Raw genomic sequence first — 25,387 nt, forward strand, 5'->3', positions numbered from 1 at the left:
CTTCAAACCAGGAGGGGAATGATGGAATTTGGAGCTCCCCCTTTTTCTTCAGGGAGAGATATTAATGCTGCTCAGAAATCTCCAGGGAAATTACTTAAAGGGGCTTTTGTGAGAAGAAAGAGAACCTTAGGGGAAGTCCAGGGGGAAAGCCCATGGCCAGCATCCCCAGACACCTCCTTTCAGGAGAGGCTCAATTCTTCCCACTGCACAAGGGGTGAGAGAGGTGGGGAGGTGAGTAATTTCCTCCCGTGCCTTCAGGCTTCCATCACATATCAGGATAGAACCAGCTCACTCTTATGCTTGGCCACTCATCCTGGGCCTCAGAAGTATCTACCACACGTTGTGTTTTTTTTTTTGGTGGTTGTTGTTGTTGTTGTTTTTAGATAGGGTCTTTCTGTGTAGCCCAGGCTGGAGTGCAATGGCATGATCATGGCTCACTGCAGCCTCAACCTCCTGGGCTCAGGCGGTCCTCCCACCTCAGTCTCCCAGGTAGCTGGGACTATAGGTGTGTGCCACTGCACTTGGCTAATTTTTGTATTTTTAGTAGAGACAGGATTTTACCATGTTGGCCAGGATGGTCTCAAACTCCTGGCCTCAAGTGATCCACCAACCTCGGCCTACCAAAGTGCTGGGATTACTGGCATGAGCCACCCACCGCTCCCGGCCCGTATGCTGTATCCTTAACAGGAATGTGTGCTCCCTGTCTGCAGTATTCCCCCAAGCGTCCCCTCTCCTCCCATATGCAATGGAACTGGGTTTTCTTGCTGTAGAATTCTGGTGTACTTTTGGTCAGCCAGCACTCTCTGTGGCTTAGCAACCCCAGCATCTCCTCCCAACAAGCAGGGAATCTGTTAGCAGCAAAAGACTGGGCAATAAGGACAAATGAATCGAAACATGAACTCAAGTGCTTCAACAGGAATCCAAGCTGCAAGTGCTGAAGAATGGGACTGAATTGTTGTGCTCCTGTTGCGGGAGTGTCTACTGATATTTTCCCCGAAGGTCCCACAGGCGTGTGGAACAGTTGAGAAGGCCCTCAATGTATCTGCATGAGCCCCCTGTGAGGCAATGTCCATTTTTAGGTTATTTTTCAATTACAGTTTTAAAATTGCTGCTTAACTACTACTTTTCACTGGCCCTTCCCACCCTATAATCACAGATCCCAGGACACTGTAGCAGAAATTTACAGTGTACAGTAAGATGGTCCACAGTGCTAAAGGACCAGAGGGAGACCATAGGAGCCCCTGAAACCACTAACTGTCACTAAACACCATTCAGATTTCTTTGGCAAAAATAAAAATTCTCTCCTCTTCCCCTACCTCCCCAACCTCTATGGAGGTGCTTTACACAGAGTCCTTTGTTATTATTATTATTTTTGCCCCTTTCTCAAGATGATTTCTTCCAATGTACTTAATTCATCACAGTGCCTGGAGCTGTCATGAGAAAACAGAAGTGGAACTAAGATACCAAAAGTTCTCATCTCCAAAGTTTAAAATGAAAACAAAAGCAAACCAGAACTGCTTATCTGCCTTGACCAAACACAGGTATCAGGTAGGGAGCATTAAAAATTAAACACCCTTCTGTGGTACCACCATCAAATCTAAAACAAGTCAACTTCCACCCAGTTCCAGAGTCAATAACAGAATTTTTCTATCATTGGAAAACTGTGCCAGCATTGGAAAACAACTTTTCCAACACTAGAAAGCAAGTTTGGAGGGGCTGGGCCCGGTGGCTCACACCTGTAATCCCAGCTTTTTGGGAGGCTGAGGCGGGAGGATCGCTTGAGCCCAGGAGTTCGAGACCAGCCTAGGCAATACAGCAAGACCCTGTCTCTACAAAAGATTTAAAAATTAACCAGGCATGGTGGCATGTGCCTGTAGTCCCAGCTACTTGGGAGGCTGAGGGTGGGGAGTCACTTGAGCCTGGGAGTTTGAGACTGCAGTGAGTCGTGGTCATGCTACTGCACTCTAGCCTGAGTGACAGTGCAAGACCCTGTCTCAAAATAAATAAATAAATAAGTTCGGACACACTCCGATATTCCTAGTCCCTTTCACCAGAAAAAGGATCAGAAAAGTTGAGTGATTTGCCTGAGACCACACAGCAAATCAAACTGTGAAAGTCCCCAAGTCACATCTGGTTGGAAGTCCCTTGCACCCGGTAGTAAACATGTTGTGATGAAGCAGACAGAGATAAACAGGAAAAGCCCTGCTTGTTTCCCCGTGCCCCCACAAGCAGCCTGCAGCTGGGTTTTCTGCTCCTTACTGGGTCCACATTGCTGGGTTCAGTGGTATGTTTTCTCTGGGGGCGGGCGGCAGGCGGCGGGGGGGGGGGGGGGGGTGTGTGTGAGGTAAGGGGAAGCCTCCTTTTCTTGCACCTGATTTCAATCCTGGTTGAGGGCAGTTCGGCAGTTAATATCAAGTGTAAAGTCATTACTACATCTGCCCCTGACCAGAATGAGGGCACTGCCAAAAAAAAAAAAAAAGAAAAAAAAAAAGATAATACAGGAGAGTGGAAATGTGGCATCCCTTAAGGCGTCCCTCTACAGAGACACTGCAGCCCCCATGCCATGACCAATCCATCTTCCTCATGAAGGCAACTGGGGGAATAAATGGAGAAAGCAGTTTCTACTGCTGTCCTGAGTTGGAGAGTGGGGAATTTCCAAAGCTGCCTCTCACAGACTCAGCTGAGGGTCTCATCTGGTCAAAGAATCAGGGTTTGCTGGCCAGACTCATCTGGACCAGCTCAGAATGAGGCTGAAGTCTGCAGCAGAAGGCTAGCCTCCTCCCCACAGCAGCATTCAAGGGACCCCTTCCCCCTCACCATCTCACTTAAAACAGGAACTACACCTCCTGACCACATGGGATGGACTCGGGGGTGACAGCAGAGATAAACACCAAGGACTCCCTGGGCCTGGCAAAAGCTCAAGCTTCCTGTGCAGAGAGAGCCTATCCCACAGAGATCCTCTAGACATAAGGCTAGCCACGAAGCTCTGAAAAGGACGGCGGCAGAACCAGAGTTCAGATTTGAATAATTACTGCAAAAGTTTAAAAAACACACACAACAATAACCTAGTCGTCCCCCTTTTCACTCCTCCCCAAGGCACACAGACAGGTAACATACACAGGTAAGAGCATACACACTCACCTGCGCTCTGACTTCCTGACTCTGAGTGGCTCAGGCCAAATGAGGAATGGCATTGGCTTATTCTGGTGAGCTCCTTAGTGGCTGCTGCCATAGGATACAGGCTTTATTAAATGCAACAGAGTCCTTTCCGTTTCCCTAGCCCAGACCCTGCACCTTCTCTGGAGAAAATAACTGTGAGGCATCAATCTCCAAGGCATTTAAGTTCCTTCCTTGGGCTGACATCTCGCTCAGCTGGACGGTGAGCTGGCTTGAGAAGCTTAAGCCTGCAGTCCCTGTGGCAGTTCTGGCAAAGGTGCATTATTTATCTCAGCTGCTGTTTTAATTGATAGAGATGTATTCAGGACAGCTCGCCAATTGTCTCGGCAACCTCAGGCCGGAGAATAAACAGCTCCATGTGAACAGTTCTTTCGGCTTCTGGTTCTAGCTGCTGGCTCAGCATGTATGCAACTTGAACTGAGGCCCCAAACCAGCCCAAGCACTGCTCCACCACCTGTCAGTTCTCCACCCTGGGGGTTGGTTCAGCAGGCAGGCAGAGATCTCCAAGCACTATCTTAACCTCTGGCTCCACCTAACGGCAGGAAATCCACCTCCCCCCCTCCCGCCCCACCGCCCCTTCACCGATAGGCAAACTGAGCTTCATCCAGGAAAGCGCTCAAAGATCCCAATGGGGCCCGGCACAGTGGCTCACGCCTGTAATCCCAGTACTTAGGAAGGCCGAGGCGGGTGGATCACCTGAGGTCAGTTCAAGACCAGCCTGGCCAACATGGCGAAACCCCGTCTCTACTAAAAATACAAAAATTACCCGGGCGTGGTGGCGCGTGCCTGTAATCCTAGCTACTCTGGAGGCTGAGACAGGAGAATCGCTTGAACCCAGGAGGCGGAGGTCGCAGTGAGCCGAGATCGCGCCACTGCACTCCAGCTTGGGCGACGGAACGAGACTCCGTCACACACACACACACACACACACACACACACACACACACACAGATCCCAATAGGTAGAGACTTACTCAGCAAGGAAAACTAATGGTCACCTGCTGTCCACTTTTTGGTTAGCATCTTGGATTTCTCCAGCCCTTTGTCTGCGAATAACACTTCACACATTATTCAATCTCGGATGAGTGAGTCACTAAAACGCTTGCTGAATAATGGGGAACAAACACAGAGACCTGACATGGAGCTGAAAGACAGAGGCATAAATGGTACCTGACGTCCCCCCTGGGGTGCCAGCCAAGCATCCGCTCATCCTCTCTGACCTTTGCCTGGCTTCCCCCCTCACTTTGATCCTGTTAAAGCACTTCTGCGTGGGGTGGCGAGAGCTAAGTCGCGGGCTGGGCTTGCCGGGGGGATGGTCTGCGCTCACCTTTAAATCAGGAGGCTTGCTTCGGGGACCTGGGTTGGGCGCCGCGGCAGCGCCGGCGTCTGAAGTTGGCCCGCCAGCAGAGTTAGCACCCGTGGTCTCCCCAGGCCGGAGGTCCGCGCCCGGCAGGTGGGAGGCGGCATCTTCCAGCCCAGCTCCATCCTCCTCGCCCTGTTGTTGCTGCAGCTCGTCCGATCTGCACCTCTTCATGGTGTATGTGGGTCGGCAAGGGGAATCTGTCCTTCCAGCGCGCCGTCTTGGGGAAGACCGCACCCCCTCTTATATTCATATGAGGCCTGGGGTCTAAATTATTAACAAGGAGGGGAGATGGCAGACCACAATTTCTTGAATTAAAAGAAAAATTCTTAAAGGCGGGTGAGGGAGGGGCGAGAAGGGGGAGCCTTGGTTATAGCTTGGAATAGTTCATTTCGACCTGGGGAGCGAAGACAGGTCATAGTCGAGGCTGGGCAGCAAGAGTCCTTGGGCAGTCATTGCTGGAGGGAGAAGGGAGACAACCCCCGGCCCCCAAACTTTCTGCTTCAGGGCATGGGCAGGACGGAGAGGAGCTGGGCGGCACAGCGCATCCCTCCCGGCCGGCCGGGCTGCGGGGCGAGGCGGGGCGAGGCGGGGCGCGGGGCAGCCGGCCGGGCAGGTCCTAGTCGGCCGCCATCGGCGCCGGCTGCAGCCCCCGGCCCTGCAGCCGGCCCCTGCCCCGCATGGTCCGGCCGCGGAGCCCGCAGCGCGCCCGGCCCCCTCCCCGGCCCGCGCGCCCCGCTCCCAGCCCAACGCGCAGCCTGCTGCAAAGCCGCGACCGCGGCCCGAGCCCGCGGCGAGCGCGCAACCTACCCCGCCCGGCTGCCTCCGCCCGGGAGCGGGAAGGCGAGGCTAGGAGGGAGTGACAGCGGCAACCGGCCAATGGGAAGCCCGCGGGGCTGAGGGGGCGTCGCGCAGCCTTGTTTTTAGGGTTGGTTGCACCGTGCGATACCCCAGGAGAGGGCTGGAGGGCGATGCTGTTGCGTTTTTGCATTGCAGAGAGCGGGCTGCATCTCAGAGGCGGGGGCGGCGGGCGTGGGAGTCGCAGTTTCGGCTCCAGCTTGAGGGACCCTGCCGAGGAGGGCTCGCCCAGGATTTCCTCCACCCATTCGCTTTATTTGGCGAGAAGGAGCACAGGAGGAATGTTTATTATCACTACTTTTGGGGGCTCTAACTTTGCACCTTCTATCCATAAGGGAGACACCTATCCCCTCTAGGATACTTGGTCTGAGTTAAATCTATGCCTACATTCAGAGCTGCAAATGCTAAGGGGAGGGGGCTTTCTCTCCTCATCGCCCCGTCCCCCGCTTTAAGTGCATTATTTCTTAATGAGACTTTACTTGGCATAATTTATGCTCGGAAATTGGGAAGAATTTCATATAAAAACACAATAACGTATGTGAGAGTTCCTTACAAACTGCGAAGCAGCTTTTAAATAAGAAAGGGTATTAATGGCAGGAGGTTGCTACATATAGATGTGTAGAAAAGGAATGCTGTCTCTCTTTGCATAAATCTCAGCCAAACTGTGCTGAGTAATCTGGAAGCAGAAGAGAGCAAACGTTGGGGTTACCAAGATATGGAGAGTAGTAATAATAACAACCCCATCTGAGTGTCTATCCTGTGGACACAATGAATTTTACTCATCCAGCAACCAGTGGTTCTCAAATTGTGGTCCTTGGACTAGCAGCTTCAGCATCACCCGGGAACTTGATAGAAATGCAAATTCTTGGCCACCAGCCAGACCTACAGAATCAGAAGTAGTGAGCCAAGAAATCTGTGTTTTGACAAGCCCTCCAGGTAATTCTGACACACGCTACCCTTTGAGAACCACTGGCCTAGACAGTGAAGGGGCCACACGGTCTCTAAAGGATTTTACAGTTTACCAATCTCTTTCGCACCCATCATGCCATTGTAGCCTCACTTCAGTCCCACTAGTCGGAGTTTCTTGACTTTCTGTTCTGTCTTCTTCCCATTCCAACCACTCATTTTAATGTGTATCCTAGAAGAGACTAATTTGTTAAGAATTTACTTCAGCCAAGCAGCTACTTTCTAAACTAGGCAGCTCCACTTTTAGAAGATAGGAATTTAGGATGGGCTGGGAATGTAGAACCACCCCCCACATCTACCACAAAGAATCAAGCACAATGTGGAAACACAAAGCTATAAGCCTTTATTTAGCATTTTCAATGGTGAGGGGATGGCAGGATGCCAGTGTAGATCGTGGGCAGGACTAGACAGAACCGGTGGGGGCAGGTTCCCATGGTGCAAGGTTTCAAGCAGAGGAATATACTGCTCCCTGCCTGACTTGGCCCAGATAAGTGCAGCGGCCCCAAAGACCCTGAGCAAGTCTTGAGGGGCAGGCGGTGGCCAGCAAATGGTGAGCATGCATTGACACATATGCATGACCTGACTCGAAGCCGAAGGAAAGTGAAGGGATTTAGTTTAAGGAAGGGATTTGGTTTCGTTTAAGGAAGCAGACAGCATTATAATTTTGAATTATGCCTCATTTCTATACTAGATAAAAGTTGGTCTTAAGTTTGATTTTTATATTATCATATACATACAGTATGACAGCCACATTTTCTACTTGTGGTCATATTTGCAAGGTGTGATTCAGGTCAGCAAAAAAGTCTGTGGTGTGTTTCATAAAATCAGCTAATACTTTACATTCCATTTTGGAGAGGCATCATAGCATAATGGTTAAGAGCTCAGGCTCTATGGCCAGACTGGGGACAAATTCTAGCTCTGCTCTTCACTGACCATGTGAGTGGGGACACGTTATCTAACCTCTTCATGCTCCAGTTTCCGAGTTATTTGAAAGTAGGGATAATGACAGTACCTACCATACAGGTTGTTGGGTAATATATGTAAAGCACTTGGACATTGCCTAGCAAAGAGTGAGGGCCATAGCTATAACCACAGATGTCATCCAGTTTCAAAAGCGTTGCACATTTCACTCCAATGCTTCTATTTCTGGGAGTTCAAATGTGTCCCACCAATTTCTGACTTTCACTGAGTGTCATATTATGGAATAAGTGTGCTACTGCCAAAGAAGTTTGGACGAGAAGCCTGTGTAGAGACCTCAGTGACCTATAACCACCAGTTTGAAGCCAATGGCAAATTTTCATTAGCCGCAGTAAATTCTTGAGCACCTAAGACAATCAGAACTTGAAAGTACTTTGGTTGGTTGAAATTTTGTTTACAGCATTAGATTATTCTATCATTCTACGTTTCTTTGGGAAAATATAGGCACAAATTATGTTTTGATATTCAAGATTAGACAAAAGTTTGCAGATACACAATGCGAGTGATTATATTTTCTATGTAGGAGTAGCATTTCCATTCTGTTTTGGCACACCTAGTTAATTACAAGGAAACAACATGATTTAGTGGGAAGAACATTGGTCTTGGTGTCAGAAAATTCATGTAAGCATTCTAGTTCAGTTACTTCTTGTGAGCTTTAAAAACTCTTTCACCCTTGGTTTTCTCATCTGTAAACCAGGGCTAATACTATCTATCTTCACTGGTTATTGTGAGGATGAAGGTAGATAATGCATGTGAAAATGCTTGACACATGGTATATGTGCAGTAAAACTAAGTGAAACAAAAATAATTAACTTGTCCAAGCCCCCCATATACCATATGAGAAAGACAGAATTATCCCACTAAGCTGAATGCTTTTTGTGAACAGAAATCCCAGTTAAACTAATGAAAGGGAGCACTCTGGTAGTATCAAATTTGCTAAACCAATAAGTATATAAACAAGGAGTATAAAGGGCAGAATTATGGAATCCTGCTCTCTTGTCAACACCCAGTTCATTTAGTTTGATAAATGGCTGAAGCTTTCATTATAGAGGATAAGGTGCCAAGATCAACAAAGTGTAGAGTAGGGTTTTGTTTTGTTTTCTTTCTTTTTGTAAAAGCAATTAGGTCTGAAAAATAAAAGGCTTCTCTTTTTGCCAATAGTAAGAAGCTTGCCAATTATCCAAGGCAATTCTATGTCCTATTCCATAGCAATACTTAAAAAAACATTTAAACATCAAATGGATAAGTGGTTGTCAGTGCGCTATTTTAAGATTTAACATACTGAGTACAGTGATTCAAAGGTAAGAGTACTCTCTAGAGGGACTAGATATAATAATTTTGGACACTGAATTTTGATACCAATATCATTGCACATACTCCTTTGTTAATGTAATTCTCTTCCCTTTTTGTTGGAGATGACCACTTCCACTCAATGCACTCCTTAAAAGAAATTGAGTTCTGTTGGATTAGGAGTAAACTATGCAAATAATCCTTAGGAAGATTGCCTGGATTTTTGATGTTGTCACAATCTCACCACCTAAGTACAGGCTTTTTATTGGCTATTGTAAAAGGAAGGGAGGACCACGAAGGCTCTACATCACTCCTGACTGGAGAAAGCTCTTATTAGCCTAAACTAAATTTTATCCTATTTTTTACTTGAAATGTACTCAGCAGCATTTTCAACATTATTACCTTTTCCCATATTATTCCATATATTATTAGCCATATTCCATATATTTACGTAAACATTTTAAATGACTGCTTAATGTTCTGCCAGCTGAAGATATCATGGTTTAACATACTATCCACCTTATTCCTTGACATAATTTTCTCTATTTTTTGCCTTTAGAAATAAAGCTGCCATTACTATATTTATGCAGAAATTGTATGCATTATTTCATTCAAAACACAGAATCTCTGATACCAAACTGGCAATTTTTTTTTTTTTTTGAAATGGAGTCTCGCTCTGTCGCCCAGGCTGGAGAGCAGTGGCGTGATCTTGGCTCACTGCAACCTCCGCCTCCTGGGTTCAAGCGATTCTCCTGCCTCACCCTCCCGAGTAGCTGGGATTACAGGCATCTGCCACCACGCCTGACTAATATTTTACAGACTCATTTTTAGTAGAGACTAAAAATGTTTCTCCATGTTGGCCAGGCTGGTCTCGAACGCCTGACCTCAGGTGATCCGCCCACCTCGGCCTCCCAAAGTGCTGGGATTACAGGCGTGAGCCACGGCGCCTGGCCCAAACTGGCAATGTTTTAAAGGAGTAAGCAAACCCAGATTACTAACCTTGTGATCGTTTCTCTCACAGCATCCCTAAGACTTACACAGGAGATTCCAATGTCTGTTTCATTCCTGGGGTGGGTGAATCTCCTATCTGTAATATGAAAAAGCCAGAAGTTCCTGCTTCTCATTTCAGGTAGGATGCAAATTCTTTATTCTGGTTTCTCCTCTGTAATGAGAGAAAAAATGGTAATCATGGCCATGAACAGAGGAGGACTGTGAAGCATAAACTTAAACCCTGATTGTACTACTATGTGTGAAAGCCTGGGACTGGTAAAATGGCTGCTTTGTGCCCTTTCCCATCTCTATAGGGAATCCATACAAACCTCTGGACAATCTGTTACTTAAAGCTGAAAATTCTAGACCTTAAAAAGAAAGAGAAAATATCAGCTTTGCTCAGAGAGAATTGATTGTTTATTATTTTACATCTGAAAATAAATATCTGTGGGCAGTTCTATCTATAATCATATGCGGTACTTTTAGATATAATAGTAATAGTAAAAGTCCACCATTTAAAGAGATCCACAGGTGTTTGACATTTTGCTAGGAACCTTGTGAACGCTCTCCTGAAACAACCCTACAAGGTGTGTTATTCCCACTCTACAAATGAGAAATAGGCTTAGAGAAGTTACAGCACTTACAAATAGGTCCAAGATCCGTGCTCAGCTCCATCTGACTCTAAAGCAAGCATGTTCAACCCCCAGCCCACAGGCCTCATGCAGCCTAGGACGGCTTTGAATGAGGCCCGACACAAATTTGTAAACCTTCTTTTTTTTTTTTTTTTTGGAGACAGAGTTTTGCTCTTGTTGCCCAGGCTGGAGTGCAATGGCGCAATCTCAGCTTACCGCAACCTCTGCCTCCCAGGTTCAAGCGATTCTCCTGTCTCAGCCTCCCAAGTAGCTGGGATTACAGGCACACGCCAGCACGCCTGGCTAATTTTGTATTTTTAGTAGAGACAGGGTTTCTCCATGTTGGTCAGGCTGGTCTCAAACTCCCGATCTCAGGTGATCTGCCTGCCTTGGCCTCCCAAAGTGCTGGGATTACAGGCGTGAGCCACTGCGCCCGGCCAAAAACAAAAAACTTTGTAGGTTAAGTATCATTTTACGGATAATGAAACTGAGGCTCAAAGAAGATATAAAACTTGCCGTAGGTAACCTGGCTAGAAAGAGATGGCCAAACCACTTCTCCTTCCTTTCAATGTCCATACTTTCTCTATAATGCCTACTGTACTGTTTTTTTTTTTGAGATGGAGTCTCACTCTGTCGCCCAGGCTGGAGTGCAGTGGCGCAATCTCGGCTCACTGCAAGCTCCACCTCCCGGGTTCACGCCATTCTCCTGCCTCAGCCTCTCCGAGTAGCTGGGACTACAGGCGCCCGCCACCACGCCCGGCTAATTTTTTGTATTTTTTTTTTAGTAGAGACGGGGTTTTACAGTGGTCTCGATCTCCTGACTTCGTGATCCGCCCACCTCAGCCTCCCAAAGTGCTGGGATTACAAGCGTGAGCCACCACGCCCGGCCAAATGCCTACTGTACTGTTAACCTAGACTATGTATAGTCGAATTATAGACTAATAATAACAACTATCATTTGAGTTCCTAATAATGTGCCATCTAATTTAGATCTAAACCTTTCAATAGCCTCAAGTGATGTTCTTGCCATGTAAGATAACTAAGATAGAGCCATATTAATATGTAATCCCAATATCACCTTCCACCAGTTGGAATAGAGCTTATTTTAGTATGACTTTTCCTTACTTTCACTTCTTCCTGACAGTTCCTCAAACCTTTTCAGCTCTGTCAGGACTTCCTTTTCTTGGTGTCCTGGAAGGACCCACCGAGGCAGGAGAATCGCCTGAACCCAGGAGGTGGAGGTTGCAGTGAGCCAAGATCATGCCGTTTGCACTCCAGCCTGGGCAACAGAGTGAAACTCCATCTCAAAAAAATAAATAAATAAATAAATAATAATAATAATGAAAAACCCGAAACTACCTAAATGTCCGAACCCTTTTACACTGAGATTGGAATGGTAAACCATGAGCCATTCTAACTGAAGTTTAGGCTTCAGTTCTAACAGGCACCACACTTTTTTCCAACAGGGGAATGGAGAGTTGCTCTGAATTAAGAGGAAAATATCGGTTGTTTGAAAAACCTTCTACTGATCTTGTGACTTCAAAAAGACCACTTAAGGAAGTCTCTCGTGAGAAGGGGAATCACACCATCCAGGTGAGATACTATTCTGGACTATGCATCCTTATGTCATAAACCATTTTCAGGCAGCTCATATGGCTCTGGGACATACCCAAGCAGACATAGGGACAAAAGGCTGCTTTCATTAATGAGACCACCCAGGCTTGTCTTATATCTCTCACAGGGTGCTGGTGAAAGAAGATATTACTCTCTTTCAACAGGCAATGACACAGTGCAGTTCTATCAGAGGGCAGTTTAGTACCAGAGAGCTACAACCATATAGAGGTTTATACTCTTTCACTCAGTAATACCCTCCTGGGAACTGATCTCCAGGAAATAATTCGAAAGAAGAAAACAAGCTACATGAGCAACAAAAAAAAATGCTTCTTGCAGCATTGTTTATAATAATGAAAAACCTGGCCGAGCGCAGTGGCTCACGCCTGTAATCCTAACACTTTGGAAGGCCGAGGCAGGCAGATCACCTGAGGTCAGGAGTTCAAGAACAGCCTGGCCAACACGATGAAACCCCGTCTCTATAAAAAATACAAAAATTAGCTGGGCATGGTGGCGGGCACTGGTAGTCCCAGCTATTCAGGAGGGTGAGGCACGAGAACTGCTTGAACCCAGAAGGTGGAGGTTGCAGTGAGCTGAGATCACACTATTTGCACTCCAGGCTGGGCGACAGAGTGAGACTCCATCTCAAAAATAATAATAATAATCATGCAAAACCTGAAACTACCGAAATGTCTCAAGAATAGGGAATGGATGAGGAACAAGGCACAACAATATAATGGAACGGAACATTGTGCTGCTATTAAAAGGGATAATATGGGCCGGGCGCGGTGGCTCACGCTTGTAATCCCAGCACTTTGGGAGGCTGAGGCGGGCGGATCACGAGGTCAGGAGATCGAGACCACAGTGAAACCCCGTCTCTACTAAAAATACAAAAAAAAATTAGCCGGGCGTGGTGGCGGGCGCCTGTAGTCTCAGCTACTCGGAGAGGCTGAGGCAGGAGAATGGCGTGAACCTGGGAGGCGGAGCTTGCAGTGAGCCGAGACTGCGCCACTGCACTCCAGCCTGGGCGACAGAGCGAGACTCCGTCTCAAAAAAAAAAAAAAAAAAAAAAAGGGATAATATGATGAATATATAGAAACATTAAAAGCCGCCTTTAAGTAATATAAAATGAAAGCATTAGAATGCAAAATTGTGTAGAGCTAGAAGAATTAGGGCTTTGGAGTCAAACAAATCTGTGTTATTAGCTATATGGACTTAGAAAAATCACTTAGCCTTAGTCTCAATTTCCTCACCTGTAAAATAAGGATAAAACTATCCGGAGTTGTTGTAAGAATTAAATATGTTGGGCCAGGCGCGGTGGCTCACGCCTGTAATCCCAGCACTTTAGGAGGCCGAGGGGGGCGGATCACGAGGTCAGGAGATCGAGACCATCCTGGCTAACATGGTGAAACCCCGCCTCTACTAAAAATACAAAAAAAAATTAGCCAGGCGTGATGGCGGGTGCCTGTGGTTCCAGCTACTCAGGAGGCTGAGGCAGGAGAATGGCGTGAACCCGGGAGGCGGAGCTTGTAGTGAGCCGACACTGCGCCACTGCACTCCAGCCTGGGCGACAGAGCGAAAGTCCGTCTCAAAAAAAAAAAAAAAAGAAATATGATATAAACTATATTGATACATTTTGGGTAAGTCATGGATAAATATGGGAGGGAGTGCTAAGAAATAATCCTAAATTTTATGCTAGAATGTGAGACTGTTAAAATCTTATGTAAAATGGATTTATTTTTATGATGTTTTAAATACTATTTTTTACTCTTTATTCCTCCACATCCTTAAAATTAGTCATATTCCCTATGCAAGAAATTTGTGCATGTAAGCTGGAAACTTGCCTAAATGGATCCCTAAACCCTGTTTTGGGAAAGTGCCTGGACTGGTGCTTCTGAAATCAGCTCTAGGAAAATGGTTGGACCCTGTCAACGCAGAGATATGTGATGGTGGCTCAACCAGGTGCCAGGAACTTTCTTACAAGCACTTGGGGGCTCACGTGAAGCTCGGTAGGTGGAGGTCTCTCTTTCCTCTGAAATTTAGGAATAGAGAATGTTCTCTCTCTTTTTTTTTTTTTTTTTTTTTTTTTTAAGACGGAGAGAATGTTCTCTTGACCAGAATGCCTTCCACCTTTGCTTCAGAATCCTAACCGTCACTTCCATCAAATCACCTCCCTGGAGAAGTGGCTGGATTTATGAGAAAGGGCGCAGGCAGGGGAATGAAAGGAAATATTTTCTTTCAGATAATGTATATTGAGTATACTCTGTTTCAGGCATTGGGCTTGGCATATGTGGATAGATACAGACTAAGCTGGATGGAATATGTTTCAGAAACTGGGCTTCAGAATCTTCTAGAAAACCTCTATCAAGATAATGTTGACAAGCCTGGGCAGCATAGTGAGACTCTATGAAAAAAAAATTAGCCGGGCATGGTGGTCCCAGCTACTCAGGAGGCTTAGGTGGTAGAACCGCTTGACCCTGTGTAGTTGAGGCTGCAGTGAGCTGAGATTGCGCCACTTCATCCCCAGCCTGGGCGACAGACAGAGAGACCCCATCTCAAAAATAAATAAATAAATAAATAAATAACATTGACATAGAAAAGGGTACTGGTAGATGTTAATCTATTCGTCTTTATCCACCTAGGATCATCCCAGAGATAAGAATATAACCAATTATAAGGTGTTATTCCAAGTAGGTAGGGAAATAAACCAAATATGGGTTCCACTGAACTGTCAGATAACATAGCGGAGAAAGGATCACAGCCATTTAGACTTAGAAAAGCAATAATGAGGACGGGCCCGGTGGCTCATGCCTGTAATCCCAGCACTTTGAGAGGCTGAGGTGGGTGGATCACCTGAGGTCAGGAGTTCGAGATCAGCCTGACCAACATGGAGAAACCCCATCTCTACTAAAAATACAAAATTAGCTGAGCATGGTGGTGCATTCCTGTAATCCCAGCTACTCGGGAGGCTGAGGCAGGAGAATCGCTTGAACCTGGGCGGAGGTTGCAGTGAGCCGAGATTGCACCATTGCACTCCAGCCTGGGTAACAAGAGCAAAACTCCATCTCAAAAAAAAAAAAAATTAGCCAGGTGTGGTGGTGGGCGCTTGTAATCCCAGCTACTTGGGAGGCTGAGGCAGGAGAATCCCTTCAACCCAGGAAGCGGAGGTCGTAGTGAGCCAAGATTGTGCCATTGCACTCCAGCCTGGGTGACAAGAGCGAAATTCCGTCTCGAAAAAGAAAAGAAAAAGAAAAGCAATGCCGATCTACTATCTTACCGATGAAAAATGAATTGTGACAAAACTATGTTCAGGGCTTCTGGAAAGCTTTGGATCAGTTACTCTAAAACATTTCTGGAAAACCTTGTTCTTCTACTTGGCAGTAAAACAAAGATGATCTCTGTTTAGAGTTATACCAAATTCTCTTTGATTGTTTCCCTCCAATGCTCTACATCCTAACAGCCAGGCATGGCACTGATGAAATATTCAGCATTGGAATGATATTTGATGTATAATTAAATAGCATTTAGCAGTTCAATTTTATATACTTTTAATCTTCAAGTTAATAAACCTTCATGTAGAGAATCTCATAAACAAAATATTCTTGGAAATGCTATCCTCCTTGTAAAAATACATAATCCTGAATGTGAGTACTTACTACAGACAGAAAACATTTCCTAAGCATGTCTGTGTGCAAGGTAAGGTGCTAACTGCTTTACATATTATGTCATTTAATCTTCACAACCCTGTGAGGTGGGTATTAGTTCTCCTCTACAGATGAAGTGAATGAGGCTCTAAGTAATTTGCTTACGATCATGAAATAAGTAAGCAGTACTGCCAGGACTGGAAACTCGGGTTAGATTCTCTCTGATTCCCTTGCTTTTCCCTACATTTTTACAGGTTTTTTTTTTTTTTTTTTTTTTTTTGAGACATGGTCTCACTCTCTTGCCCAGGCTGCAGTGCAGCAGCATGATCATGGCTCACTGCAGCCTCAACCTCCCCAGGCTCAGGTGATCCTCCCACCTCAGCCTTCCAAGTGGCTGGGACTACAGGCGTGTGCCACCACACCTCGCTAATTTTTAAGTTTTTTGTAGAGATGAAGTTTCACCATGTTGCCCAGGCTGGTCTCCAACTCCTGGGGTCAAGCAATCCTCCTGCCTTGGGCTCCCGAAGTGCTGGGATTTACAGGCCTGAGCTACCACACCTGGCCAATTTCCATTTCAAAGTACTTTCACTTACCTCCAGCCTGGGAGGTGGAGGTTGCTGTGAGCCGAGATCGTGCCATTCCACTCCAGCCTGGGTGACAGAGGGCAAGACTCCACTTCACAAATAAATAAATAAATAAAATAAATAGAATAAAATAAGATAGGTCAGGTGCAGTGGCTCACGCTTGTAATCCCTGCACTTTGGGAGGTCGAGGTGGGTGGATCATGTGAGGTCAGGCGTTTGAGACCAGCCTGGCCAACATGATGAAACACCATCTCTACTAAAAATACAAAAAATTAGCTGGGCGTGGTGGCATGTGTCTGTAATCCCAGCTACTCAGGAGGCTGAGGCAGGAGAATTGCTTGAACCCAGGAGGCAGAGGTTGCAGTGAGCCGAGATCGTGCCACTGCACTCCAGCCTGGGCAACAAGAGCGAAACTCCATCTCAAAAAAAAAAAAAATTAATAATAATAATAAAATAAATGCAGAATCCCAAGCACCACCCTAGATTTACTAAATCAGAAGTGCATTTTAACAAGATCTCCACATGATTCATGTGCACACTGAAGTTTCAGAAGCACTGTTCTGCAACACTGCCAGCATTATACCCTATAGGCAGGGAAGAGGGCAAGATTGTCTAGAACCAGGGATTCTCAAACATGTTCCCTTGGGCATCAGTATTGAGATTCAAGAAAGTATGTTTGGTTGTTAAATCTGATAATGGTGACTTTTCCCAATTCATAGAAAAAAATTAGGTTAATAGGTTGTATTTTTCATCTTTTCTTCCATAATTTGTCCTCTGTTTTTTTGGAGCTAAATATTATCTACCTGCTGGTAACTTTAGAAGATGATAACGAGCAAACAAGTAGTAAAGAAATACTTATATTTCTCAATATAATATAATTTTTCAATATAATATAACTCAATAATATATAATTCTTTGTTTTATTTTTTCCTTCAATTTGTAGATTTTTAAAATTCTTGGATTTGTGATTCTGATCTTATGTTGCATAATAGAAAATAGTCATACTTTCTCTTAGTAAAGTGTTCTTAATTCATATGGAAGAATTAAGTGTTAATGTTTTATGGTGTTCTAAAAAAATGATTTCCACCTACATGAACAGGAAGATCAAGGCTTCAGAATCTCTCCAGAAATCATCAAACCAAGAGGAACTTGTAATAGAAAAGTAAAGTTAGAAAGAATATTTCTCACCTATCCCATTTCCTCCAATGACAACATTAATGGATACCAATATAACCTACTGTTTTTTTCTGGATAGTAAAAGTATGAGTGGTTTTTACTTTCTCTTTTGTGATTTCCTGAATGTTAAAAAATGTCAGCTGGGCATGATGGCTCACGCCTGTAATCCCAGTACTTTGGGAAGCCAAGGCAGGTGTGTATCACTTGAGTCCAGGAGTTCGAGATCAGTCTGGACAACATGGCAAACCCCAAAACCCTGTCTCTACTTAATCAATCAATCAATCTACAGTGAACACTCATTCACTCAACAAATATCTAACGAGTACCTACTAAGTGACAGGCACTATTCTAGGTGCTGGAGATACAGCAGTGAAACAAACAGCCAGACAAAAATCTCGGTTCTGTTGTCAGTAACTTGGGTCTTTCCTCTTGGGCTGCTCATATTCCTTCATGAAGACACTTTAAGTTTTATCTTTGGAGGGTAAACAGCTGGTAGCCAAAGATCCAGGAATTGAATGAAGAGGGTATCCATGATCCATACATTCACTTATCTCTCTGTTTATGCAGACAGCTATTTAACCCTCTCTGGAGAATAAATACTTCAGTCTTGTTTTTCGGAGGGTGGGGTGGAAGTTGCAGATAAGGAAGTGACCTCAGGATTTAACTGCTCTTAAACAACTATACTTCCACAATAGGCAGTGGGGGGACCTATTGTCACCAGTTTCTAAGACTTAGGGGATTCTTCAATATATATCAGGTTGGATCTCAACTTTACTACTTTGGGTTTAGGATTCTGGTTTCTTAGTTAAAACTTGCCCATTTGCTTTTCATCTTCCACTTTCTTTTTTGCTACCAACTCCTCTCATTATCCTGGCTTTGTGCCTTAAAAAATCCCATTACTGTCATTTTAATGGTGTTCTAGGAGGGAACAAAAGTAGATCTGTGTGTTCATCTTCATTAATTGTTTAACTCTCAACACTTTCAGGAAATACTTTTCTTTTTTGAGACAGTCTGACTCTGTTGCCCAGGTTGGAGTGCAGTGTCATGATCTCGGCTCGCTGCAACCTCCACCTCCTGGGTTCAAGCAATTCTCCTGCCTCAGCATCCCTAGTAGCTAGGACTACAGGAGCATGCCTGTACAGCTGCATACCACATCCAGCTAATTTTTGTATTTTTAGTAGAGACAGGGTTTTGCCCTGTTGGCCAGGCTGGTCTCGAACTCCTGACCTCAGGTGATCCACCCACCTCGGCCTCCCAAAGTGCTGGGATTACAGGCATGAGCCACCGCTCATTTTTGAGACAGGGTCTCGCTCTGTTGCCTAGGCTGGAGTTCAATGGCATGATCTCGGCTCACTGCAACCTCTGCCTCCTGGGTTCAAGCGATTGTTCTGCCTCAGCTTCCCGAGTAGCTGGGATTAAGGGTCTCTGCCACCACGCCTGGCTAATTTTTATATTTTTAGTAGAGATGGGCTTTCACCATGCTGGCCAGGCTGGTCTTGAACTCCCGACCTCAGGCGATCTGCCTGCCTCAGCCTCCCAAAGTGTTGGGATTACAGGCGTGAGCCACTGCGCGTGGCCAGGAAATACTTTTCTTTTGTTTGTTTTTTGTTTTTTTGAGACAGTCTCGCTCTGTCGCCAGGCTGGAGTACAGTGGTGCAATCTCAGCTCACTGCAACGTCCGCCTCCCAAGCCCAAGCGATTCTCCTGCCTCAGCCTCCCGAGTAGCTGGGACAACAGGCATGCGTCACCACGCCCAGCTAATTTTTGTATTTTTAGTAGAGCTGGGGTTTCGTTATGTTGGCCAGGATGGTCTCGAACTCTTGACCTTGTGATCCGCCTGCCTTGGCCTCCCAAAGTGCTGGGTTTGTAGGTGTGAGCCACTGTGCCTGGCCAGGAAATACTTTTCTATACCAACTTAAACCCTCTCTTCTTACCATTCAAAACTTTATTTTCTCCATTTGTCCTTTGAATTAGATATTTGAAGAAAATATGTATTTTAATTGGTAAGTTATTATGATTTATGAAGGGCTCATTGTCACTTGCATTTTTTAAGATTTTAAATAGCAAAAAATTATTGCTTTTCTCAACAGATCAAAAATGGGGATGAGATATACTTACACATATTCAAAATGATGTACATAGAAGATTGGTTCTTGCAGTATTGTTTGTAATATCAAAAGACTGCAAAAAACCTAAAGTTCCGCCAGTAGAGCACTTGTTAAATAAAACATGCCAATCCATGTGGTAGTATGTTACACAGTTAAAAAGAATGAAACAGACCTTTATGTTTTGGTGCAGAAGTCTGCAAGGCCATCATCAAATATGTATTATGTATACTATCATTTGTATTTAAAATACATGCATACACACACATATATAAATACATATATAAAATACATATATACAATCTATTTATATATGATTTATATCTACAACAGTGGTTGCCTCCTGGGAGGGAAACTAGGTGACTGGGAGGTAAACAGAAAAACTAAGGAAGACTTAGTTTTTCCTTATATATCCTTTGCACCATTTGAATTTTATACCACATTCGTGTATTACTTATTTTGAAAATAAATGTAAAGTACTAAGGAATAGTTTTTAAAAGGGTGGGCTTTGTGATATTTACCTGAAATAATGCCCTCTCTGATTACTTCCACCTATCCAAATTTTGCCCCTTCTTCAAGATAGATTCCTTTTCTGGATAACTCCAGCTTGAGTGCTCTTATCTGATCTCCTCTGCTAGAAATTTGTGTGGCAAATCATTACACATTGCTTTCTTACAGCTCTTCTATTTTAAAAATAGTATCTACTTTGTATTAAAATTCCCATTTTTTATTTTCATTTCTGTTTTACTGAACCTTTTGGGGATTGCATGGGGAATATAATCTTGCAAAAGAAGAATGGCTGATGGAGAATATGTGACCAAGTAAAAGGCAGAAGGGGGAGTGGGTAAATGGGAAGGAGCATGAGGCTCCCTCCTTGCAGTCAGCCCTCACAGACATTTATCAAATACAGATTCATTTGAATTAGTGACCCCTTTTTATAAAATGCTAATGCCCCTGGAAGGGTAAAGCCTTCACATTTTACAACAATTAATCCAAATATCACGACATCATTTGGCTAAGAACACCTGGGTGTTCTGCGATGAGAGGTTAGGAGAAGTAAAATTTCTGAAGAAGGACTCACAAAAATTTAAAGCCAAAAGGGCTTAAAGATCTGCCATTCTAAACCCTTACTTTATAGAAGATGAAACGGGGTCTTGCCCGAGATCACAAGGCAAGGTAAAGGGAGAGTCCAGATCCAAACTCAAATCTCCTCTTAATTTCAATCAAGGAACTACATCATCCAGCGTATCAGAGAAGAGGTCTGGCCTAGGTAAAAAACGGTGTCTTTCTACAGCAAGAAAGATACAGGTGGGCTCTGTGCCTAGTGAAGAGGGGAGAGATAATTCAGGAAGCAGAAAAGAGGTGACGTCAAGTTTTGCCCCCTTTGTAATTGTGTCCAGGAGTCTGTGACTGTGTGTGTCAATGGAAGTCCTCCATATTAGCAGAAGCCAAGTTAAGATAATCAGAAATAGTTTGGAAGGCTACAAACCTCAACTTCTCCTTACCCAGCCCGGTCTCCCTACTTCAGGAACCCACCGAAGTTCAGTTTACAGCTCTTGTTGATCCTTTCACACCCTTCCTTTCCAAGTCTGGAGAAGGAAAGTTAGAAAAGGGGAACGCAATGCAAACATAAGAGATTTCCCTATTTCCAGGGTACTTTCAGCCGATTCCCCAGTATCTACTGTATCCGAAACACTAGAGAGCCACTTAGGGTAGCCATGGAGATATGACTGTCTTCAGTCTTGTTTCCTTCCTTTTCTCTACAATTAACATCTTTCGCTACGATTTCGGTAAGGCCCCCCACTTCTGCTGGCGCTCAGGTTCTGCAGCTCCTCCCTCTCCTCAGGGACGCTCATAGAGGGATTGGGAACACTTTTCAAAATGAAGAGAGCGCGAAAACACAACAACGAGTGAGGGTTTTCTCCAAAAGAGATCAGTCCCATCCACAGCCTCCCCTTCTCCAGCCTTGAGGTTTTGGCGTTTGGTCCCAGCCCGGACTGCAAGTCCCAGGAGACCCCGCGGCGAGGGTGTCCTCCAGTGATCCTTCCCTCACGCTTCTGGATAGTGGAGAGAAAGGTTCCGATAGCGGCGCACTGCGGTTTGGTTTGTTTGCAACGGCAGTGACGGAGGTTGGGAGCCAGGCTGACTGCAGGCGGGGGCGTCAGGAGGCGGATTCCTCCTCCCTTCGGCACTGGGGGGGCGGGGAGGAGGGAGGCTGGGCCAGCGGCCGGGGACCGAGCCGCAAAGACAGAGCGGGCAGAGGCTATGGAGGGCGACGGGGTGCCATGGGGCGGCGAGCCCGTCTCGGGTCCCGGCCCCGGCGGCGGCGGAATGATCCGCGAGCTGTGCCGGGGCTTCGGCCGCTACCGCCGCTACCTGGGACGGCTGCGACAGAACCTGCGCGAGACCCAGAAGTTCTTCCGCGACATCAAGTGCTCCCACAACCACACTTGTCCCTCCTCCCCCACGGGCGGCGGCGGGGCCGAGCGCGGCCCTGCAGGCGATGTCGCCGAAACCGGGCTGCAGGCGGGTAAGGAGGGCAGCCCGGAGGGAGAGAGGGCAGGAGAGGCCAATCGGAGGGCGGACCGCACCCCTACCCTGCAAAACAAGCCCGAGAAGAGGCAGGCGGAAAGGGGCAGTCGTGTCGTGTGGCCAGGTCCCCGGGCCTGGACCGGCCGGATCTGGGATGCCTTGGGAGGGCATCCTTCTGAGGAAGGGAGGAAGGGGCTGGCTGAGGGCCCGGCTGGGGGACCGGGAGCCAGGGGCAACCGAGGGCCGGAGTTCCCGGAGCAGGACCCCGGGGACCGGGGTGTGCGCTGACGGAACTGGGGCGGGCCGGCGTTCGGATAGGGTAGCAGTTAATCCGAGGAGTGGGAAAAGTTGCTATGAGTTGGGGGCGGGCGGATGCGCAGTTGTGGGTCAGAGCCCCAGTTTAGAGATGGATCAGAGGCGGCAGGGAGTCCCGGGAGTCCGAGGAGGCCATGGGACTGTAGTCGGGTATGTGGGTTTGATGATGTATGTGAAATGTGTTCACACCAATCATGAGGCAGCTGTGAAGAGGGGACATTCTCTAAATAGGGTTGGGGGTCGCCAGAGGAAATCATATCTGATGGGTGCCAGGGAATTGCCAGAGATGTTGCTCATGCTTATGGTGAAGAAGAGAGAGAAGGGATCATTTTGGTCCTGAGCCAGTGGAGAACTAGCTACTCTTGTTCGTCTTGCATGATTCTTTCTAGGATGTGCCAGAGGCCCCCAAACACTTAAAATCGTGCAGTCTTTAATCTTTCCTAACGTCTTGCTTCCTTTTAAACTGCTGTTGGTGGGGAACTGGAGGATTCGTTAACTACTGCGTCTAATTAGGAAATAATTTTAGATTGGAAGGGAGAAGGGTCTGGCATTCCATGTAGATAGATAACTTGGGGACAAAACAGCAAAGAAGTCTGTGGGTTTAATTTAGTGATTCTCAAACTAAAGTGTGTATTAAACTCACCCCAGGGGCGTATTAAAAATGCCATGTTTCATGCTCTAGCTCATAAATTCCGATTTAATAGGTGTGTGAAGTGGGTCCTAAGAATCTAATTTAACATGAAAAGACCCTGAAGCGGCCGGGCGCGGTGGCTCACGTCTGTAATCCCAGCACTTTGGGAGGCAGAGGCGGGGCGGATCACTTGAGATCAGGAATTCGAGACCAGCCTGGCCAACATGGTGAAACCCCGTCTCTACCAAAAATATAAAAAACTAGTCAGGTGTGGTGGGTGGCACCTGTAATCTCAGCCATTGGGGAGGCTGAGGCAGGAGAATCGCTTGAAACCAGCAGGCGGAGGTTGCAGTGAGCAGAGATTGTGCCACTACACTCCACCCTGTGTGACAGAGCAAGACTCTGTCTCAAAAATAATAATAATAATAATAATAATAATAATAATAATAAAAGTAATAATAAAAGACACTGGGGAATAAGATGCAGGTTAAAATACTTTCAGAACCTTGAATTTAGATGCTCATAGCAAATTTGAACACGAGGCTCAGAACTGGATGAATTGTTCTGACTTTGCGTGTTGGGTCTTATATTCCCAAAGTTTTGCACTTAATATCCTACATCCGACTGGGAATCCAGAAATGGTGATAAAAATAAGATACTAAGATCATGACAGGGTCCTAAATGATACTGTTCCATTTAGTTGGTTTGGAAAGGAATTTAAAAAGCCTTATTTTACCTTGTAGCATGAAAGGAGGGGGATGACTAGTTTTTCTGAAGTTGTGTTTTTGACATCTTACGTCTAGAAATATACTGTCCCAGAATGGACTTGTAGAGAGAACTAGTATCTGCGAGGCTACCAGAAAACAGCTGATGAGAACGGCTAATGTTTTCTGAGACGATCCTCAGAATGTGTACTTTCACCCGCTCCCATAACAGTGCTTTCCAGAGGTGTCTCCTGCTTGGAAGTTTCTCTCACAGCTTATCTTAAAAAGCCCTTTATTGCTGTTTTTATTTTAAAACAACTATTTATTTTAGACTTGCTTCTAAAACAAAGAGAATCGATTAACCTCAGAGAGATGGAGGTTTTCAAGGCACTTTGGTTGGCTCTTGTTTTTATTCTTTAAAAAACAACTTAAGACATACAAATATACCTTTGCATTTCGCTTCATTGGCTTTTCCAGTTGACTGCATCATGAACTGATCTTTGAGTATTTAACTGTCTTCACCATCTGGAGTCTGTCCAACCCAGATAAAAACCTGGGAGGGTACAGATGGCAGGACTGGGAGCAATTCGGTTTTGTTCCATGAAATGATTCTCTTCCTTTCAGCATGGAGAGTTTGGGGGTAAAAATGCACCAAGGAAAGTTAGTGAAGGGACACCTAATATGTATATTTTAGGGATGCATTTTCCTAGCTATTTAGATGGTCATGTCAGAAAGTAGAAATCACTTCTAAAAGGACAACTAGCTCTTGTTCTCTCCATTTACAGGCCACCTTTGTAAGGTCAAGTTATTCAGAGACTGTCTCAACTTTCTTTTTTAAATTTTTTGTAAAGATGGGGTCTCACTTTGTTGCCCAGGCTGGTGTCAAACTCATGGCCTCAAACGATCCTTCCACCTCAACCTCCCAAAGTGCTGGAATTACAGTAATCAGCCACCACACCCAGCCCTCAACTTTCTTTTATGAATGTTAGTCTCTGATTAATAGGAACTTGAGTGTTGAAGGAACACTCAATTCTTAACCCTAACAAACCTGTAGGTTTTAAGCATCATTTCAGAATGGAACTGTGCCTCTAGGTTGATGTAGTATGGTATTTGAGCAACTGAAAGAAGACCAGGGATTAATTCTAAATTTGAAATGATTGGAGTATAAGGATGGTAACAATAGAAAAACAATTTTCATGTCTGTATACCATCTGTAATGCCATATGATACCAAAAATTTTTATTGTCTCACTTTCACCCACAAAAGAGAGTAAAGGACCCCAAAATAATATTTTCCTCTAACATTTTATAGTTCTGAATTCACTGGGGTCAGTGTAGAGAATATGTAATGTACATGATATTTTAGAAGTTAAAAAGTAAGGCTGGGTGCGGTGGCTCACACCTGTAATCCCAGCACTTTGGGAGGCTGAGGTGGGTGGACCACCTGAGGCTGGGAGTTGGAGACCAGCCTGACCAACATGGAGAAACCCCGTCTCTATTAAAAATCCAAAAAAAATTAGCTGGGCATGGTGGCACATGCCTGTAATCCCAGCTGCTAGGGAAGGCTGAGGAAGAAGAATCACTTGAATCTGGGAGGCGGAGGTTGTGGTGAGCCGAGATCATGCCATTGCACTCCAGCCTGGGCAACAAGGGCGGAACTCTGTCTCAAAAAATAAATAAATAAAAATAAATAAATAAATAAATAAATAAATAAATAAATAAATAAATAAAGGCTTTGAGCACTTCTGAGGAAAGGCAGGGTGGAGTATTAAGAGTAGCAGAGGGAAAAGTATTCTTCTTTTTCTTTTTTTTTTTTTTTTGAGACAGTCTCTCTGT

At 45.4% G+C, this 25,387-nt stretch overlaps 3 protein-coding genes across 6 annotated transcripts in view; 1 reads left to right on the forward strand and 2 right to left on the reverse strand.

Moving 5' to 3' along the window:
• Positions 1-5,340, reverse strand: part of TMCC2 (transmembrane and coiled-coil domain family 2) — a 45,914-nt gene extending 40,574 nt beyond the window's left edge. Inside the window, exon 1 of one of the 3 annotated variants that reach the window (XM_032136859.2) lies at positions 4,504-5,340. In XM_032136859.2, the coding sequence (XP_031992750.1) occupies positions 4,504-4,710 (207 nt within the window). In that variant the 5' untranslated portion in view covers positions 4,711-5,340. Of the gene's footprint in view, positions 1-3,141; positions 3,572-4,503 lie in introns of those variants that run through there. The other 2 variants (XM_032136860.2, XM_032136861.2) reach the window with 2 other exon arrangements.
• RHEX (regulator of hemoglobinization and erythroid cell expansion) overlaps positions 1-25,387 on the reverse strand; it is a 919,952-nt gene that overhangs the window by 819,056 nt on the left and 75,509 nt on the right. The gene's annotated exons all lie outside the window — the stretch shown is intronic.
• The window catches only part of DSTYK (dual serine/threonine and tyrosine protein kinase), a 70,566-nt gene continuing 66,646 nt past the window's right edge, over positions 21,468-25,387 (forward strand). The window contains exon 1 of one of the 2 annotated variants that reach the window (XM_032136766.2): positions 21,468-21,900. In XM_032136766.2, coding sequence (XP_031992657.1) covers positions 21,636-21,900 — 265 coding nt within the window. In that variant the 5' untranslated portion in view covers positions 21,468-21,635. The remainder of the gene's footprint in view (positions 21,901-25,387) is intronic. The other variant, XM_032136768.2, reaches the window with a different exon arrangement.

Source organism: Hylobates moloch, unplaced genomic scaffold (assembly GCF_009828535.3).
Source record: "Hylobates moloch isolate HMO894 unplaced genomic scaffold, HMol_V3 SCAFFOLD_18, whole genome shotgun sequence".
Classification (NCBI taxonomy): Eukaryota; Metazoa; Chordata; class Mammalia; order Primates; family Hylobatidae; genus Hylobates; species Hylobates moloch.